At 38.6% G+C, this 19508-nt stretch overlaps 1 protein-coding gene across 1 annotated transcript in view; it reads left to right on the forward strand.

Annotated features, from left to right (window-relative positions):
- The window catches only part of KCNH1 (potassium voltage-gated channel subfamily H member 1), a 189351-nt gene that overhangs the window by 39692 nt on the left and 130151 nt on the right, over positions 1 to 19508 (forward strand). The window contains exons 6-7 of the mRNA XM_062573582.1: positions 417 to 809; positions 13356 to 13785. Of these exons, the coding sequence (XP_062429566.1) occupies positions 417 to 809; positions 13356 to 13785 (823 nt within the window). The remainder of the gene's footprint in view (positions 1 to 416; positions 810 to 13355; positions 13786 to 19508) is intronic.

The raw sequence follows: 19508 nt of genomic DNA on the forward strand, positions 1-19508 counted from the left end.
CGTCCTGCTCCTCGACTGGAAGTCAGAAGTTGTGGTATCGTTCCTGATTTTGCTATTGCTTTGCCATTGTCGATTTGTTTTATTTCTTTGCAGCTGCCTTCCTTCCCATCATTTATCTGTCTCATCTATTTAGATGTGGAGGGAGCTGTCTCTTCCCTGTATATCTTGGAGGCCCAGCGCATTATGCTTAGTGTCAAAAAATAATGGCATTAAAAGAAATAACTTTTCTCAGGTTGATGCTGGATTATTTAATAGAATACTTATCCTGACTTACTTACTGTTTGATGGTGTTAAAGGGAGTTAGTGAGCATGTATTCTTATCAGCTGTTCTACTGCGCTCAAGAATCTATGATGTGCAAAATTACATTGAAAATTAAGCATATTTTCTTTTTCTCTTGAAATCTCTGTCACTACAGGTACTGCAGCTGGGCTCTGAAATCCTCCCACAGTACAAACAAGAGGCGCCAAAGACTCCACCACATATAATTTTGCATTATTGCGTTTTCAAGACTACCTGGGACTGGATCATCCTCATCTTAACCTTCTACACTGCTATTTTGGTCCCTTACAATGTCTCCTTTAAAACCAAACAGAACAATGTGGCATGGCTAGTAGTGGACAGCATTGTGGATGTCATTTTTTTGGTAGACATTGTGCTTAATTTCCATACCACTTTTGTGGGGCCAGCAGGAGAGGTGATCTCCGACCCAAAGCTGATCCGCATGAATTACTTGAAGACTTGGTTTGTGATCGATCTGCTCTCATGCTTGCCGTATGACGTCATTAATGCATTTGAGAACGTTGATGAGGTCAGTATACTATTTCCACTTCCACCCCTTATTTTTTTTTTAACTTAGTGTTTGGGGAAAAGGGAAAAACAAGAAAGAAATGAACTCTTTTAAATGGATTGAGTTAGCATGCATACGTCTCTAGTAGCGGCCCTCAGCACACACAGATGTTTGCTGGTAAGTCTTAGCCAGAAAGGTCCATCTTTAGCTGCATTGAGAGAGGCTGAGGTTTTCGATGACAGAAATTCATGTTTATTTTCTGTTGATTTTCATTCTTAGAGTTTGGGAGGACAGGTAGGAGCAGACAATAGAATCTGGGTGCACAGCTGAGGAAAAGTACATCATCTAATTTACCATGAGTAGCTTGAACTGGGATGTAAAGATAGTTTCCTGGGGCAGGACAATCCTAAAGTTGAACAGCATACATCCACTAATGACAATTCATCATATGAATGATAGGGAAGTATAACATGCTTTTCTCAGCTGTGTTTGATGTGATGTAGCAGATGACAAAGGCAGGCAGTGCGACCAACTAATTCTCTTTGGTCCACCAGAGTACTGCATGGATATCTGGTGATCCACACACCGTTGTTTGGAAACGTTTGTTTTAGAGGAAGATGTAGCGTTGAAGATACTGTTTTGATGCTTGTTTGATAATTTCATATTTAGAGAAAAGGACAGGGAGAAATTTGAAAATCTAGGCTCCTTGTTCTTTCTTGCCCATCTCTTTGGGAACAAGTCACAAGCCAGCAAAAAAACTAGTATTCAGGCGCTTAAAACCACAATACTACTCTGGCTTAAATGCTTATTTTCCTTCTGGATCAGGCTGCAAAGAAAATATTGCTAAATTAAATATTACTTTAGGGTTTCATGCATAAAGATTTCAAAGAGTTAATGAATTGTTGATAAAATCTTAGAGATCATTCTAGCAATCCACTTATTAACTGAGTATTATATCGTCTATACCATCAACCAATTATATGTCTGTATTTATCTGTGATGCATACTAAACCTGTAACATATATATGCAGTCCATCACTGCTTAGCATTTAATATTTAGCTTGCAATATTTAATTTTTATGGGTTCCTTTAAAGTATGACCACAATATAAATATGACCTACCTACCTCGGCTCTGAAATTGAGATGTTGAAAGAAAATTATACATAGTGAAATATCTGGGTAGAAACATAAAACCACATTACTTTTGTAAAAATATACCACGCAAGTTGTTTATCTAACTAGATCCATTTAAAGTATTATTTTCCTTTTTGACTTGAGGATAAGTAGGCAAACTATTGGATGCAGTGGAACAAACATAATGTTATTTGATATTTAATTCCCTAGAGAGGTTTTCATTTTATATAAAGCTACAGACTGAAATAACATGGATGAGATCATCTAAAAAAACCCTCGTAAGGACCTGTCCTTAAATATTTGTTTGCCATAAAATGCACCCAGCCTGCAGATTCCCATGCAATGCTTTCACATTTTACTTTATTGTTGCACTGATAGAGCAGTAGACGCCGTTGTATACCAATATCCAGCATTTAGACTGCGAGTTAAGAGAAAACAACTGCCATACTCCCCACAGAGAGTAGCAACCTGCTAATGATTTTGCTGGAAAGACATTTCATACCTGTAATCTGGCTATGCGACCTGCGGAACATCCCTGAAGAATATATCTGTACTGGTGGCTATGACACAGCCCTTGAGCTCAGCACAGACGCACTTCAACTTGTAATGATTCTACAGAGATATTAATGTTCTGCTAGTTTGAATTTCTCCAGTTTCTTAGTCTTCATGCTGCCTTGCCAAGATGAGCAGCTGATTGGTACTTTAATTTTCCTGTGGCTCTTCAACAGTCTCCTTAATCAGTATAACAGTGTTAGTTTTCGTTACTCTGGCTATAATGCCCAAGGAAAAAAACATTCTTCTTCATGCTGTCCTTTCAAGACTGTTCATCTCTTTTTTTCCTCTAGTGGGTACTGACATTCAGCTGGTGTAAGTCATTGCAGGGTCATTAGAGCAGAGTTTTCCACTGGTGTAAATTGCTGTACTTCTGTTAAAGGCTTATAGGCTGGTTTACGGGACCTGAGGGGATTTGCCAGCAACTTCAGCAGGATAATGCGGTGCACATCAGGTGAGGATTTAGAACAGTATATGCTGATCACTGTTTCATGAACTGCCTGTAGAGAGGAAGATAGCCTTTTGTTAAAGAAGAAAGCCCCATTCAAGGAGTCTTGAAGGTAGAAAGGCCTTAGCTTGTGCCTCACTCTCTGCTGTATGGAGGACTCCCTTGTGGGCTAGCTCCTTCTCTTTCAGACTTGCTGGCTTAGGTTTTCCTTCTCACTCACTCTGAACTCCACACCATATTAATTCATAGTTGGGAATTACCTTTTAAATAATAAAAAAAAATTAAGTCAGCTGCTGGGCTGCGCTGCTCAAATTAGAAGTGGAGTGGCCAAACTGCTCTGCTGCCTGGGGGCTATTTTGATTTTACTAAGGTAACTTCCATGGAACCGTGAGATGGGAGTCAGTAGGGGGCCCTGGCTGCTGCAAGCACAGAGAATTTCACACTGAAAGCCTGAAACTTTTTTACTGCTTCCAGTAAATAGTCTTAAGGAAAACTAGATACTAAATGATGCTTAGTGTCAACAGTGGTCATAGAATGAAATAAAGACTCTAAATTCCCATTTTCTTGTCTCAGTGTTTTCCATATACAATTTTAAACGAGGAAACAGAACCTTGGCTTTGTTGCAGTTCCTATTACAAAGGGAGATCAGAACAGGTGAAAGCTGACTATTTTCTGCCTGCTGTCATTTTCTTTAAAAAGAACTGTCACTGAAGACACTGAAGATGGCATGGAAGAACTAACCTGAGAGGCCAGTCTGTTCTTAAGAATGCCGTAATTCTTGTGATGGATGCAATGAATTGATTTGCATGGGTAACAGGATCTGGAACTGATGAAGTAAGAGGTTGTGGGGATAATATTATCGCAGACTTATATTGAGATTATACTGGGGATAGTATAATCACAGACTTTTTGGCTGTTCGGAAAATTTTGGGACTGTCTCACCACTCAGCACTTGCAGCAGTTAGATTAATAATAGTAAAGTCACTTTTGTCATCTTTAGGGTATTCCACCACTGAGATTAATAATGACATATGAAATGAGAGTTGCTTGACATTTTTGACAAGAAGTTGGTTTAGAAAAATTCTGATTTCTCTATTTAGAATACTTTGATTTTTTTTTCTTTTTCATTTTGAAGCAGCTTCTTGTTTTGCAATTTATATTACTATTCCATTGTAAAATATAATGGAAAACATTTTGAAACAAAATGTGTGACATCTTTGTTTTTCAGGCAACTTCAAATTTCTTGGGGTTTGTTGCAATGTGAAACATTAGGATGTTTTCAATTCTCACTGTTTTTTTATATGCTTGAAATTTCAGTTTCCTCTCTTCACTATTGAGAATATTTTGTCCATAGAAATACTTTGAATTCATTAACTCTTAATCATTGCAACTATTAATAACTACAATTAATGCAAGTGCCACTTAAGTCTAAGTAGCTGTGTTCTACAGATGAAGACAGAAAAAATTACTGTCTTTTTTCAAGGCCATGGATTTATGTGTGTGAATGTTCAAATTTTTTGGTTGCAGGGGCTGTGCTCAAACACACAGAATACAGTATCTCCTTTTCAGACACTAACAAAATTCAACAAATAAATAAATAGCTGTAGGGAAATTTCTATTGTTACCAAAATGAAAGAAAATCTGTAAATGCTTTTCCTGCCTTTTCTATATGGTAAACTGATTATACAGTTAAATACAAATTACATTCTTGAGCTGTTGTAGAACTTCTCAAAAAGAAAATATTCCATTTATTGATGATGAACGTAGTGCTAGGCTTAAACTTCCTAACCATTAAAACAATAGACTATGTTCTAGTTTAGTTTGAGTAAAATGAAAATATTGACTTAAAGTTTGCACAGCCCTCAAAGTCTCTGGTATCAGTTTCTTTTGCATTTGAATGATTGTAATAACCTTTATCAGTAATCTTTTACAGTAATTAGTATTTTTCCTCACTTAAGGAAATACCACCTACTTTGGGGGATAACGTTATCTTTCTGCGTTGAGACGTCAATCAGTAGATTTAATAAAAAACAGGCCTAAAGAAAATTCTACAATTTTTGCCAAGAGCAATTCAGTTTAAGACCTTGAATTCCAAAGGCAAATTGAAGCATGTTTTTGCAGTTTCAGCTTAAGCAATTTTATACTGTGGTTTTCAGCCATAATACCATAAGATATAATTTATATTGGAAAAAATGTGACTTATTGCATGTGACACTGTTGTTGTGAAATCACATGGCAGGAGAGGAAACCAGTCATGTCACCGCCAAATAAATCTCTGGAATAGGGAGTTTGTATTAAAAATTGCTATCTGCATTTGAATGGAACAATATGATCAATTGTTGGCTGATACTGAATTGAAAACCATATATCACTCTTACTAGTTGAGGTAGAAGAGAAATAAAAACACAGTAAAAGATCATCAGTAAAGATACATTCGATATAAATGATCTAGTGTTCACTTAACTGTATGAATAGGAGAGAAGCTGGTATTTAGACAGAGGACATAGCCTTCAAAGGGCAGAATTTATGATGATGAAAAAGTCTCAGAAAAAACACAATACACTAGTAATAGAAGTAAATTAAGCAATTTAGTGCTAAGTGAGCATGGTGTAGCCTGAAATTAAACAGAGTTTTGTGAGAGGAAAAAATGAATGTGTTGCTGGTTAGATGGTTGGCAACTTTGTGAGACAGTACTTTTGCAATATATTAATTTAAACCTTATTAGTGGAATAATCTTTCGTGCTAGTGCAAATTAGCTCTCTAGGAATCACTGAAGTAGCTACACTGAAAAGCATGCAACTTTTCAAGTGTTGTTTTATCATTTGCTTGTTGTAAGGAGTGAGGGAATAAATTATGATATTAACAGTTTTGTAAAATAGAGGTGTCTGAAAAGGAAAGATTTTGGATTAGATGACTTTTGCAAACTGAAAAATGTAATTCTTGGAGTCTTTTAAGCTTTAAGTAGCTATAATTTGAAAGCCATTTGAAAGCTGTGTAGTTCATCTGTCCTGTTTGGATCTGTCTATTTGGGAAATACTAGGAGTGTTTTGAATGTGAGTCTATTGATTAAATGTAGTAATGAGTGAGTATTTTCTCATGGCTAATTAAAATGATAGCATTCATAACCTATTTCCTATGTGATGCTATAATAGAGCAGCTAAGTGTGGTGAGTGCGATCCAGGTGCAGAGGGGAGCTTGGAAACGTGCTGTTCTAGGGCATGCTGGCTTGAGGCAAGAGAAGATGACTGAGACCCCCCCCCCCCCCAGACTAGGTTACTCCTCACAGGTGCTCCTGGGGCAGAGTTAAGCAACTGAGGCGCAGGCCTTGGGATGGCAGCAGTGGACGATTACTTGGTTGCGTGTCCCCTGGTGAGAGATCCCTGGGAAAGAGGATGGAGCCCTGGGAGATAGTGCTCTGGGCTGTAAGGTGCCAGAGGCCCTGGGAGCAAGGCTGGGGGGTTGTTGGGGTCCCTCAGTGGTAGTGCTGGGAGCGTCATACGGAGCTTGGGGCCTCAACTTGTGGAAGGAGGCGGGCGCAAGAGTAAGGAGAAGTCACTAAAGGAGGGGAGCTGCTATCCTGGCTCCGAGGGGTTGTGCTGAGCAGGAATTACTCCTTAGCAGGCAGGTAGAGAAGAAGTGTGTGGGGAAATGCAAATGAGGCAAAACAGTTTGCCAGGGTAAACCAGGGAGGCAGAGGAGCACTTACTGTTCTGTTTCTTGAGGATTTGATCCAGTCTGTGTGTCTCTACAAGTTTTATTCCATTTTTTTCAATCAAACAGTGATTTCCTTCAACTTCTCTCCTTGGAAGCCCAACCTTCGTGCTGCTGCTGAAGTGCCTTCTTTATGCTGGCCTTTCAAGGAGCAGTTACCTTTCCTTCCAGATCCTGTTTTCCAAACTCTGTTAGCATCATGCATAGGCACTGCAGTGCTCTGCTACTGTTTAACCAGTTTAGGATTAAATTCTGTCCTGTGCAGTAAGCCTGCTTAAAATGTTAAGTTCGTTTAAGTTCTGCTTACTCCCCTGTTCTCCCCCAGGTTCGTGCATCTTGGCGGCTCAGGTGCATTCACACTGTCAGCTTCCCAAAGGAGAATACCAGAGAAGGATGTCTTGCTGCGTCCCTGCCCAACGCTTACTGTTCAGGTTCTGCTTGTGGCTGTCAAGATGCCAGTTAGAGCCTCTTTTGCACTACTGATGTTCAGATTAGGCTTTATTGCTAAGTCATGGAAAAGTAAGGGTGTTACTGGATTTCAAGGCTACTTTCTCATAGCTTTGAAAAGCATGACATGATTTATTATACTGTAAAAGAGAGACTAGTACTCCATATAAACCATTCAATCGGTATAAGGCTAAAAGAATTAAAATGGTGAATTACATTTTCAGTGACAATGTATGGTGATAGCCTTCGTCCAAAAATGAGAGCTAATTGAATTTATTAGATTCTGAATTATTTCAAAAAGTGGCTGTTAGAGATCCTTACACTGCATGTGAAGTGAAGCGTATTTCAGACACTAGATCAGTTACCCCATTTTTTCTTCTCCAATTTAGAATACTTGCATCAATCTGAGGCAGAAAGTCAGATGAGACAGCAAGAAGTATTTTTCTGAGTAGCTAAATCATATTAGGGATTAGTTTAGAATTTAGGATGGAGTGGTATTAGATGTCACTAACATGAAATCTTGATGTTTTGCCTATTTCAAGATAAATAACAAGCTCTAGAACTGACTGTTTATTTGAATCAGAAGCATTGGGAGGCAGGTACCTGTCAGGAGCAAATTTATAATTTTTCTTCTTCTTCTTTTTTTCTTTTTTAGTGTGGGATGCAGAATAATAGTTTACTTAGGTGTTATCTTTGTCCTGGTTATTCCTCTTGAAGTTGTCCTTCTTTTTTTTTTTTTTTTTTCCCCTTCCAAAAAATAGTTTGTTTCCGGGATGTGTTGGTTTTCTGCATGTGTATGTGGTGTACCTGTGTCAGGCAAACGTGGACATAGTTTTATAAAAGAATAATCAGCCATTTCATTTCTTGTCATGCCCTATGCCTTTATGGATGATTAGTTGCTGCTTCTGTCTGGATTCTACCCAAGCTCTGAGATGTCTGACTTAAAACAAGTTTTGTGAGTCTGGAGATCTACTTTCCTCAATACTGAGAACCACAGCTGTAACGAGAGGGTTTAGATACTGATTTTGACCTGTGAGCATAGTGTCTGTTGGCTGCTAAACATGGCAATCTGTAGGAAAGGTCATGTTCTCAGACCTGATTAAGGCAATCAGAAGAGGCAAATAACAAAAATGAAAAGTCATAATAAAGACCTGATGGCAGAGAGTGCTGCCGTGTTACTGCAGATGTGCAGAGCCAGGCTGCCGCACAGCTGAATTAAGAGTCTAATGTCAAGAAACATTGCCTTCTATGGCTCTTACCTCACTTATGCCACTGATAAATTTGATTCATTGTCTCCCTTTTTTGGATAAATAGTTAATTTATTTTTAATCTGTTTCATTCTCATTCTTTTAGTGGTTAACTTTTAATCTCCTACTTCTCCCTTTAATTGAGGTGGAACCAAAACTTCAGTTGTTACATGTAAGAGGAAAGTGTTGGATGACTTAGAGCATACTTGTGTCAATACTGAATATTTCTTACTTTACTTTAAAATAAATAGGAGATCGGAAATAAATTATTCTTCCTTTGAGACGAGAAACAAAATCTTGATGCATGGGTTGACTGCATTTTCTTTCTGCACATATGGATAGTATACAATAACCTAAAATGTGAACACTGCCATGCCAGATTGAGTCTACTATTAAAGTCCTAGCTTTAGTAAAGCTGTGGGAGATGGGATGTAGGTGATATTTAACTTCCCTGAAGTTGTTTGTTCTGTGTTGTCTTTGGAAGGGAAAATGAATTACTTCTCAGATTTTTTTTGTCTGGTGTTCATTTTTTGTTGCTGTTTTTAGACAAGCAACCTTGAAAACAATTTGCATTTTTTAAGGTGGTACTCTGTTATTCAGTGAATCATGAGTTGAGTTCAATTTTGCATTGCAAATACAAAACAGTAACTTCTTTATTTGTACAGAACCCAGCATTATAGTTCTCACTGTTGCTGTTCCTGGGGGCTATAATGATAAAAATAACTAATAATTACTCTACTGTAGCCCTTACGTTCTCAAAACACTTCACAAAGTAATTCACCACAATACCTCTTCTCTTTTTTACGGATAGGGAAGTAATGGTGAAAAACTTAGGTTGCCTTGACTGAGGCTGGAAGCAGTTCAATGGAAAGCTTAATCCAGAAAATGGATATCCTGACTCCTGATTTTTGAAAGATTACTGGCATGACTGAGATATCAACATGAAACATGGGGCAAAAATGAGAGTAGATCACATCCTGTAAAAATAGATAAATAAATAAAACTTGGGTACAAATGTGCAGTATCTAGCAAGGAGTTTTAACTTGCAGCAAATTATGCATGGAGATTTAGTTTGGGAAGTATTTCATGGATAAAATTCTGAAACCTTTTCTCTGTTGTAAAATGTGGGGCCTGATTCACTCCAGCACTCATGAAGACTGACCTGGTTTTATGTTGTGTTTTAGGTGCAACTCTACTCTGTAAAGGCATATAGGAAGAGATGAAAGGGGATTGTATTTATTATTTTAAAGGCTTTTGACATTCAGATTTGCTCAGTCAGAGAATATATAGTTATTTCTTCTAGCTGCCAGTGCTTTGAGCTAGCCCTTTGGTGTGGAGAGCGTTTGCTGTGTATTCTTCAATTTTCATGCATCAGCCATCACTGGCAATAAAAGTTAAAATGCCAGGTTATTAAATATTTGTCAACAACTATATGCATATAACAGCAGTAGCATCTTTATTTGAGTTAATTCAGTTACTTCAAACAATTTGGCATATAAGGTGGTGTGAAATCCAGCATTTTCTCCTATATTTGAGTAAGAGCTGCCCAGAGCCCTGTAACAGAGAGATAGTAACTGTGTGCTCTTTTTCTACCCTGGCAATATAACAGACTTCTTAGATTCCCCAGGCCTACAGGGGAAGGGATCTGTTGAATAGAAACTAACGGGTAGAACTGAGCCTGAGGAAACCAGGCTTAGGCAGGACTTTGTGGGATATTACTTAGCCTTGTCCTTTCTCCGTCCACCACACACAAGTTCCTCATTTATGGAGCTCCTTTAGAGCAGAGACGCTGGAGGTGCCTCCTGGTGACCTTTACTGCACTTTGTAGCTCTTTATGAACTGGAGCTGATGTATTTCTTTTGGGGCAGAAGGACCTTTGGGTGTCTCTTAATCTGCCTTTCAGGTGTTGTAAGAGTAGCAGAGCTTAAGAGACACGTCAAGAAAAGTAAATTGAGTTCAGGCTTTTCTTTTGTGTAACGTCTTGGAGTCATCTGTAATGATAAAAGCATTAAAAAAAATCTGCAATGATAAGAGCATTAAAATGGACAGTAATCTAAAAAGCACAGTTCTATTTTGGAAAGTGGTAATCTAAAAATGTCAGTTTGAATCCAGCAGATCTATTATGTGAGTATTAGAATATTACTTGCTAAGCTTAGTGGTGAAAGTGCTGTTTTAAGAAGAATGATCTTTTTTTTTTCCTACTGTATCATCTATGAAAAAGTCTGTTAACTTACTATTGTTTATGTCTGTTTGAAGTTTTGTCATTTAGGAATTAACACTATTGCATAAATAATTATCTTCCTGGGCATTTCTTCCTCTTAATATGAATCCATTTAGAATAGACAAACTCTATTCCTCCCCAAGGAAATCAAATAGAAAATACTATTATTGCTGAGATTAAAATCAATGCAATTTTTTTTTGCCTTTTCTGAACTTTTAGAATATTATTAGTAATGCAGTCACATGAAATATTCTGACAGTTAGAACATCAAGTATATTCTTTCAAAAAAAAAACACGAAGATTTATTTTTTGTAAATGAGCAAGTAATTTTTGTACAAAAAAACTAATTCTGTCTACTTCTGGTCAAAATTTGGTAGACTCACTTTCTCTTAAATGATACAGTTCTGTCACATTAGTAATATTCTACAAAGTTTGTTTTTGTGAATTTCCAGAGGAAAATTGAGATAACAGTATAGTGATCTTAAAATAGCCTTTTCTGAAACTCTGAAAGCAAAGTGGTTTGCCTTAAACTTTTCGCATATTGTTTCAAATGTTTTATTTTGCATTTCCATTTTTCATGCTATCCAATTACTCACACAATGCTTTTCTGATTTCCCCCTCCTCTCTCCTCCTCCTCCCCCCCCCATACTTATAATCCTTTACTTTTTTGTCAATTAAGAATTAACCAAATTTCAAAACTTTTAAGTCCCTTCTGGATCTATATTTTTGTCTTAAAAAAAAAAAAAAAAACCACTGGTGAGCTTTAATGTATAAAACAAGATTTGCGCCACTATTTCTAAGCAAAAATAGAATTGATATTTAGAATTCTGGGTTTTAAAATTTTCATGTCATTGCCCAAAAGTTGTAAGTACCGCATGATGAAAAGCTTGACTTTGACACTAAAGCTAAAACTGTTAAAGTAGACCATTATTGGAGATTTCTTAAACGGTAATGTAATATTGTTTTGCTGTTAAGATTTATAAAGAAGAAAAAGAAAAATGGGCATTGGAATGCAGGAAAAAGACGTGTATTTCCTGTCTTGTAATATCAGAATGCAGATACTGAGAAGGCTATACATTATGTATATGTAGACTATACATTATTGTCACTTAGGGACTTGGATATCCAGTGTTACTGTTTTTATTTCTCTGTGGGGTCCTCAGAGGTACCCATCTTCCCTCTCTTGGAAATGGAGGCCTTATGCTGTTGTATCTTCTTTGAACTGGCATCTAGGTTTTGATCCCCGTTTTCCAAAAAACAAAGCCAAGCATGGAATGAATGGGAAATGAGAATTCTCTCATAGTTTATGAAAAAATTTTTTGCATAAGTGTCTTGAAAAGGTTGACATAAATAACAACGAAAAGAATGCATCGCTTTGGTCTTTTCTAGGTCTCTGCAGATATCTCTGATTTAAAGGACTGCAGCTTTTTTCTCTTTGGTTCTTTCTCTCCTCCCCGCAGTTGTGTTAAACCTTGTCCAAATAGTTAATGGAAATTGTTAGTGTATCCTAAGGTAACAAACTACATCTGTCTCCAAAAATGAGTCAATATAATCATGACAAATTCATGAAATAAAGGGGAAATGCATTGCTGCAGTGCTGGGGAACATGAGTCAATATACTTTATGTAACTATTTAATAAAACATCTCTGCTAGTGCATTGAACCAGCCGAAGACACTGAAGAAGTTGTTTTTATGCAAGAATAAACAAACTTCCAGTAAAAGCTGGTGACCAGAAGTATGCAATTATGCATTTCCAGAAATAGTTATTAAACCAGTCTGCTTAATTTTTAATCAGACTTCTGTGGATGAAAACCTTCTTGATAAGGGGGAGTAGGGAAAAAAAAAGGACCTATATATGACAGGCTCTTCAGATTTTCTTGTTCCCCAAGTGATTTTTAAAAAACTTTTCTTGTTCATGAGAATGCAAATCTGTATAAAAAGTTACAATATAAAATTCTATATGCTGGCTTAATTCTGTTTTGTGGGAGCCAAATTAGTATCAATACCAAAATACTATATTGATAACAAAGATGTCAAAGAATAATGATGTGGGAATTAGTGAGATATTTGAAATACTTAAGCTTTCTGTAATCCATCAGAAAAATATCAGAGGACTGTTTTTCAGTGGTTGAATACTTGTGGGAAAGTGGTCATAGGAGATGTGCTGTTATACCAGAAAATTGCAAATCACCAGGTACTTACAGTATTTTTGGCCTTCCTTATTTATCATCTTGATATGTCTGAGCTATATATTGCAAACTGTATTACATCTCTGAGAAATGGGAGGACATGTCTTGCTCAGGATCATAAGGAGAGTTGATGATAGATTCAGAAATAGCTATAAGAGGTTCCTGGCTCCAGATGCTGGAATTAATTTGGTAGGTGTCTGACCATTCTCTCAGACATCAGATTTGTATAATTTAATGGTCAATGACTTCCACATTTATTTTCAGTCAACCTCAGAGTAGCATCCGGATGCTCAGGGGCAGTCTGCTTGCACAACTGGGCATGCAATAAATAGCCTACCATTTGAAGCCTTTACAAAAGTATTTGTAGACCTATTCCAACTCTCTGAGAAGATGAGTTCAGAGAGCAGCCAATAAAACATTAGTGCATCAAGACAAGAGTACATGTATCCATCCCTGAAAAAGGTCACTAACTTTTTCATGTTTCACCATCTCATTTTTCAGATGTCTGATGAACAAATATTTGTGATAGCTCAGCCCCTGTCTTTGCAAACACCGATTATGAATATTGTTGCTTTAATGTTGAATTCTAATGGCCGATTGTGCTTTATCCTTCTAGGGAATCAGTAGCCTCTTCAGCTCACTTAAAGTGGTCAGGCTGCTTCGACTGGGTCGTGTAGCTCGGAAATTGGACCATTACATTGAATATGGAGCAGCAGTCTTGGTCCTACTGGTGTGTGTGTTTGGTCTTGCAGCACACTGGCTGGCCTGCATTTGGTACAGCATAGGAGACTATGAAGTTATCGATGAGGATACAAACACAATCCGACCTGAGAGCTGGCTCTATCAGCTGGGGATGTCAATAGGAACACCTTACCGGTTTAATGCGTCAGGCTTTGGGAAATGGGAAGGCGGGCCAAGCAAAGATTCAGTCTATATCTCCTCCTTGTATTTTACGATGACCAGCCTCACCAGCGTTGGATTTGGGAACATTGCCCCAACTACAGATGGAGAGAAGATCTTTGCTGTCGCTATGATGATGATTGGCTGTAAGTATTAGAGATTCTGTCTCTTGCACTATGCTAGATAGCGATGTTTTATGAATGCTGAGTATCACAAGAATAGCTCTGGAATCATGTCAAATATTATGCAATTTAAAAGCTTTTTTTTTTTTTTTTTTTTTTTTTTTTTTGGTGGCAATATGGTTACTGCATACTTCCATACTGGGTATTTTTCAAATCACAGATGAGAGTATTGCTGTGACTAGTAAAAATTCATTTGATATGGAAGTAGTCCTTTCACTTTTCTGTAGTAAGTAAACAATAAAATCCAAAGTGTGAAAAACTAATGTACTAGAATGAGCGTAGATAACCTTTATGCCTCTGTTTCGTATGTGGCAGAATTTTTCTATGTCTGAGAGCTGTGTACACTGGAGAAGTGAGTGAGGGGTGGTCCAGGAGCATCTTGTGAGAAAGAGTCAAAAGGAGCTTGTAGAGGCCACAAACTCCACTGTGGGCTGAGCATACACTCAGATCCCAAAGCAGCCAGGATAATACTGGCCTGGGGCACATCTTCTGACTCACTTTTCCCTGTAGCCAGGGATTTGCATTGCCCAGCTTTTGGTCATATTGTGCCACCTGAGTGTAGGATCTGCACTCAAAGTGCTTTGAGAGCTGCTTGCAGTTAGGAGCCGTACTTTGACTACCCTAAACTAGACTGTGCTTTTTCTAGATAAATGTGTGGAATTCGGACCAAAACAGGGGAAAATTACTGCTTCACAGATGAACTTCCTAATGGGGGAAAGAGAAAGAAGTTTCTGTACGATAATACTCCATTTAAAGGAGAAAAAAGTTAATCCTCGTTAAGCAGAAAATTAAAACCGAGTATCTGATGAAACCCAATAGCAACACAATGTCTGCTATGATACAAATGTGCAGCCTTTATTCTGATGTGTCATTTTATAGTGACAATAAAATCGTGTAATAAAATTACATGTTCAGTGTTGAGCAGACTGAAGGTTAGTGAGAGGAAATAGAAAGGCATGTATTCTTGCTTAGGCAGAATTAGGATTTTTTAGCTACAAAAATTGTTAATTTTGTTGTTCTAGCTTTTTCTCACTGCTCAGAGTTCTGTTATCCTGTTAAAACACACTGGTAGCAGAAATTTAGTTTGTATAACTTGGAGGCAACTATGCAGTTTCTTCATAAGTGCATTGGACGATGTAGCAGTGTAGTATAAAGCAGACTTCAAACGTATTTCCTGATGAAGCTGCCAGTTTAATAGGAGATATCCTGGCCTTTGGCTTATTGTTCTTTATGTTATGCTCATTAAACTAGCTAGACAAGAAAGGCATTTGCTATCTGAGCGCTCAATGAATGTGATCTTCATAAAATCCAGGATGTTATGTGGGGATGTTTGGAGTTGTACCTGCTCCAAACTCTTCATTTGGAAGCATCATGTACATAAACAGCATTTATGAGGTTAATATTGATAGATACCTGTGCTGAATTCTAACATAAACTTCAGTTTCAGCAAAATGTGAAAAATCGTGATCTGGCAATGTTAAATCTATCTCTTGAACAAAATCAGATTTGATAAAAACAATTTTGTTTGTACTTTATTGGCTTTTTGAAACCTTAAACGTCTAACTCAGTAAATATCTGCACCTTTATCCTGTGGACAACGACTTGGAAGCCATTAGGACTATTCACATATGTTTGTGTGAATGGCAACTAAGTAATCCAATTTTTCAGCTTTTATAGCATCTTGATTGCTTTTAACATGCTGATAGTAAAGGCGGAAACACTTTTGACTTGACAAACTTCGAGACTTCTAGAACAGAAGCTACTGCTGGTTGTTAGGTGGCAGCTTGCGGTAGCCCTTCTGCACTGGTTGCCTGGTGATTTGTGTTAGTAAGGAACCTTCCAAAAGGAAAGAGCAACTTCTGGAGACGCTCTGATACAGTGTTTCTCTGAATTTCAACAGGGAGAAAGTAAGTAGCTGCTTTTTTTCCCTCTCCATAAGGAATTCTTTTCAGACTTAGCTGAATTTTGAAAATTATCTTCGCCTATTGCTGCATGTGTTAAAAGGCAATATTCTGGTATTGTCAGAGCAGTAATTTGAATATTGACGTGTCTCCAGCAAGATCTGCAAGCCATGACCGGAGCAGGAGAGGCATGGGAAGGCCCTACCTGTCGCCAGGACTGGCAGTCAGTCGGCAAGCAGGAGGCCTCGGCCGCTGCAGCAGCCTGGCTGGGAGCTGCCCGCACAGCCCTGCTCGCCTGTCTCCCTTCCACCGGGCAGGCTCTGACACACAACCCACCCCATCTTTCCCCTCGCCTCTAATTTTCCAAAGATTCAGCACATGCTGCAGAACGCCAGCTCTGCCCCTTGCTTTTGGTAGGAAGCGTGATCAGCCCAATAGCTTTGCTCGCTGCATGGCTGATGTGGAGCTTGTGGTTTTGAGCTGTGGCAGTTCCTCAGGATGGGAAGAACAAAGAGATTTGTTCAGGTTGCAGGTATTTAGAGCTTAATTGCTGATCGTCTTTCCTCCACTGTAAAATTTTGTGTTAAAATGATGTTATTTTGTCTGTAGAATTAAGCTCTCAAACATTGATCTGGGCTGTTTATAAGGACTTTGTCTTATCTGTTGGGAGCCTGAAAGGTGCATAACTGTACCAGGAGGTGGATTTGGGGGAGAAGAAGTACATCTAAGTCTGGGTGAAGCTTTTGTATGTCACACAGAAAAATCCGTATTTGTCCCTGGCCAGCTGACATGTTTCCTATGAGCTGGGTAGGTCACTTGTATCGCAGTGGCAACCTGGTCCTGTTATGCTCCTCATTTTCCAGGTGTCAGATCACTTAGAACTTAGATTTGCGCCTGGGATGGATAGGTTGTGCAGTGTGCCAGAAGCAAGCAATCTCAAGTCAGTTCTGCCAGTGTGCTACTGCCCACTAGTAGCAGTAAAAGTTCTACGATTTTTTTCTCTTATACTTTGCTATTAATACTGCATTTATTCTAGTATCTGTCTAGTAATGTAGTTTTCAAAAATGAGAAATGTTACAAAAATTGTGGGTCATGCTTATACTAGCAGATGTATATGTATCGAAAAGCAAGTCTTTTGCAGGTAGACTTCAAAATCATTTTAAATTAAATTTGCAAATGGCTGAAAACTTTATATTATTTGTTAATAAAAGTGTCTATGCAATTAATGACTATTTGAAATGAAAAATATTGAAAGAAATACTTTTAAGTTTCCTGTACAAGTTGATTTTTATCATAAAGTTCTTGACTTTGGCAGAAAATAGATTTGAAAGAGATCCAAAGAGTGTGTTGTGGTGACAGTTCAGATCTGATTGTTCTAGGAGCTGAACTGACCCCAAAGTAGTGGATTATGGACTATTCCATAGGCATCTGTAGATTAAATATTTTCTGGTGATAAGGGCTTTGGATTGGATCCTGCAAATGGTTGAGCATCTTTAAACTGTGACAGGGTTCCTAAGAGCAAAGGTGTGCTCAGTGTGGTATGAAACCTCTGCCCCTTAGTGGAAAAGAACATGATCATTTTATTTTAAAAAACATAAGCATACAAATGTAGGGTTGCACTGAAAGTCCTTTTCCTCTTTTCCACAATTGTAACAGCATCCATGTATGCACTGACTTCTCAAAACTGTGCTTTAGTGGTGTTATAAAGGCAACAGTTCATTTCTCATCCTTTAATAGCACAGGATATACTGTTTGCTTTCTGGGAAAGGTGGAGAGAAAGCCTAACTCCTGGAGTGTCTAAAACTCCAACTGAATATAGGTGGGATTTGTAGAGTCCAAACTCAAATCTTCTGCTCCATTTACTTCCCTGATACAGGATAAACTTTCAAGAACTGTGTGAATTTTTCTTCTTTTTGGAGTGGGTAGGTATGATCTGGGCAAAAACACACACACACACACACACACACACACACACACACGCAATCCAGGGAAATAAGTGCCAGTCATTTTACAGCCTTTTCCATACGAAATGGAAACTGCACTGTCACTTTATTTTTTTTATTTTTTATGATGATTACTTTTTTGTTTAGTTGAGCAGGACAGTGTGTTAGCAAGATTCCAAAACTGCCACTCTAGTATCAACAAAAAAAATCTTATTTAGGGACAAATATATAAAACTAGCATTAACACTTCAAAATGATTGCAGCAAAATTATACTATTAATAGTCTGGAATATCTAATAGGGTAATTTTTTTCCCTTTGGGCCACTTAACCTCCCAACTCTGAATAAATAATAAAACTCCTATTAGCCTAATGAGTATAGAATTAGATCAACAGAAAGAAAACAATTAAATTTGCTTTTCTTTTTTTCTTCACCCTCTGCTCTTTTTAAATAATAATAAACATTGCCTCAAAAAGCTAAGAGCTTGTAAAACAGTACTGTGGCCAACCAAGCCCACGGTCACAGTCTCACTGGCAAGATCGCCTTTGAAATGCCGAGCTCCTCGTGATCTGTAGAAGCAAGTGGGTTTTGTTGAAGCGAGTTTGGGGGTGCGCGGGCGTGAAGCCGCCCGTGGCCTCCCCCGGCTTTGCCCGGGCTGCCGGCTCTGGGTGTAGCTGGGAGGTGGGAGAAGCAGCGCGGGTGCCCGCGGGGCGCCTGCTGGGCGCTCGCCTCCCGCCGCTGGCTGCGAGGCTGCAGCGCTGCGCTGCCTGCTCATTCCGGAGGGGCCCTTCTGCGTTGGACGTCAGGTCACGGCTCTGCACCTGCGTCGTTTTGGGTGTGAACGGCCTCGACTTCGGTGTGCTCCGTGAGCTGCGCGGGCGCGATTCGGGGGGCGCGCTCGCACCCGCTTCCCAGGGCCACGGCGGCTGGCAGCAGTGCAGCGAAACAGAGAATCTGCTTTTAAAAGTAGAATACTTTTAAAAGTTTACTCAACTTTCTGAAGAAAAATACAAACACACACATGCTATATTATGATGCTTAGAAAAAGGAGGAGGAATGTCTCTTTTTTTTTTTTTTTTTTTTTTTTTATGGTTACTTTTGGTAGAGGGGATTTGATGGGGCAGAACACTTGTATCTCAGGGGACGACTTGATCACTGTGTGCTGCCCTGAGGAGCATTGCCACGTGGTACAGTTTTGTTACAGGCCTCTGTTTCTAGCAAACTTGGGTTTTGGTCTGGTTTGGTTTTGCTTGGTTTACTAGCTAAATGCTTTGAAAAGTTTCTGGAGAGGAAAGTCTGTGACCAGTGGCAATATTTCTTTACTTTTTCTCATTCCCCCCATCCCCCCTTGGCATGTTGTCAGTTGAATCTCTCTACTTCAAGATTGGAGTTACTTGTAAATAAAGGAGTGACTTTTAGAGATGTATGTTGCTGTCTTCTCCACCAGAAATCTGCCTGGCAGGCTTCTGGTTCAGTCGGCACGGGACCATGCAGGCATCAAAACAGGATGTTTGTGTCAGAAGGGCCAAGAATATTGCAGGTATTTGAAAGCCAAAGCAGTTTATAACCAGTGTGTTTAGTATGCTCATGCAGAGAATGATGGAATGAATACTCTGTAATTATGTTCCATTTTCCATAACACAAAATTTGTTTTTCTCTTCTGCTTGGCTACTAATATGCCCTCTTTTGCTTCATGCTCCCATCCTCTTTAAGCTGGTCCTGTGGCAGAAATGTTTGTGTTGCATTAACTCTTTGTAGACCCAGTGACCACTGGTAATAGCACTTTGCTACAATATCAGATAGCTGTTTACAAAATGTAGGTAAGCCGACCACTTCCACTTTCC

The sequence above is a fragment of the Rhea pennata genome, chromosome 3 (genome assembly GCF_028389875.1).
Source record: "Rhea pennata isolate bPtePen1 chromosome 3, bPtePen1.pri, whole genome shotgun sequence".
Taxonomy (NCBI): domain Eukaryota; kingdom Metazoa; phylum Chordata; class Aves; order Rheiformes; family Rheidae; genus Rhea; species Rhea pennata.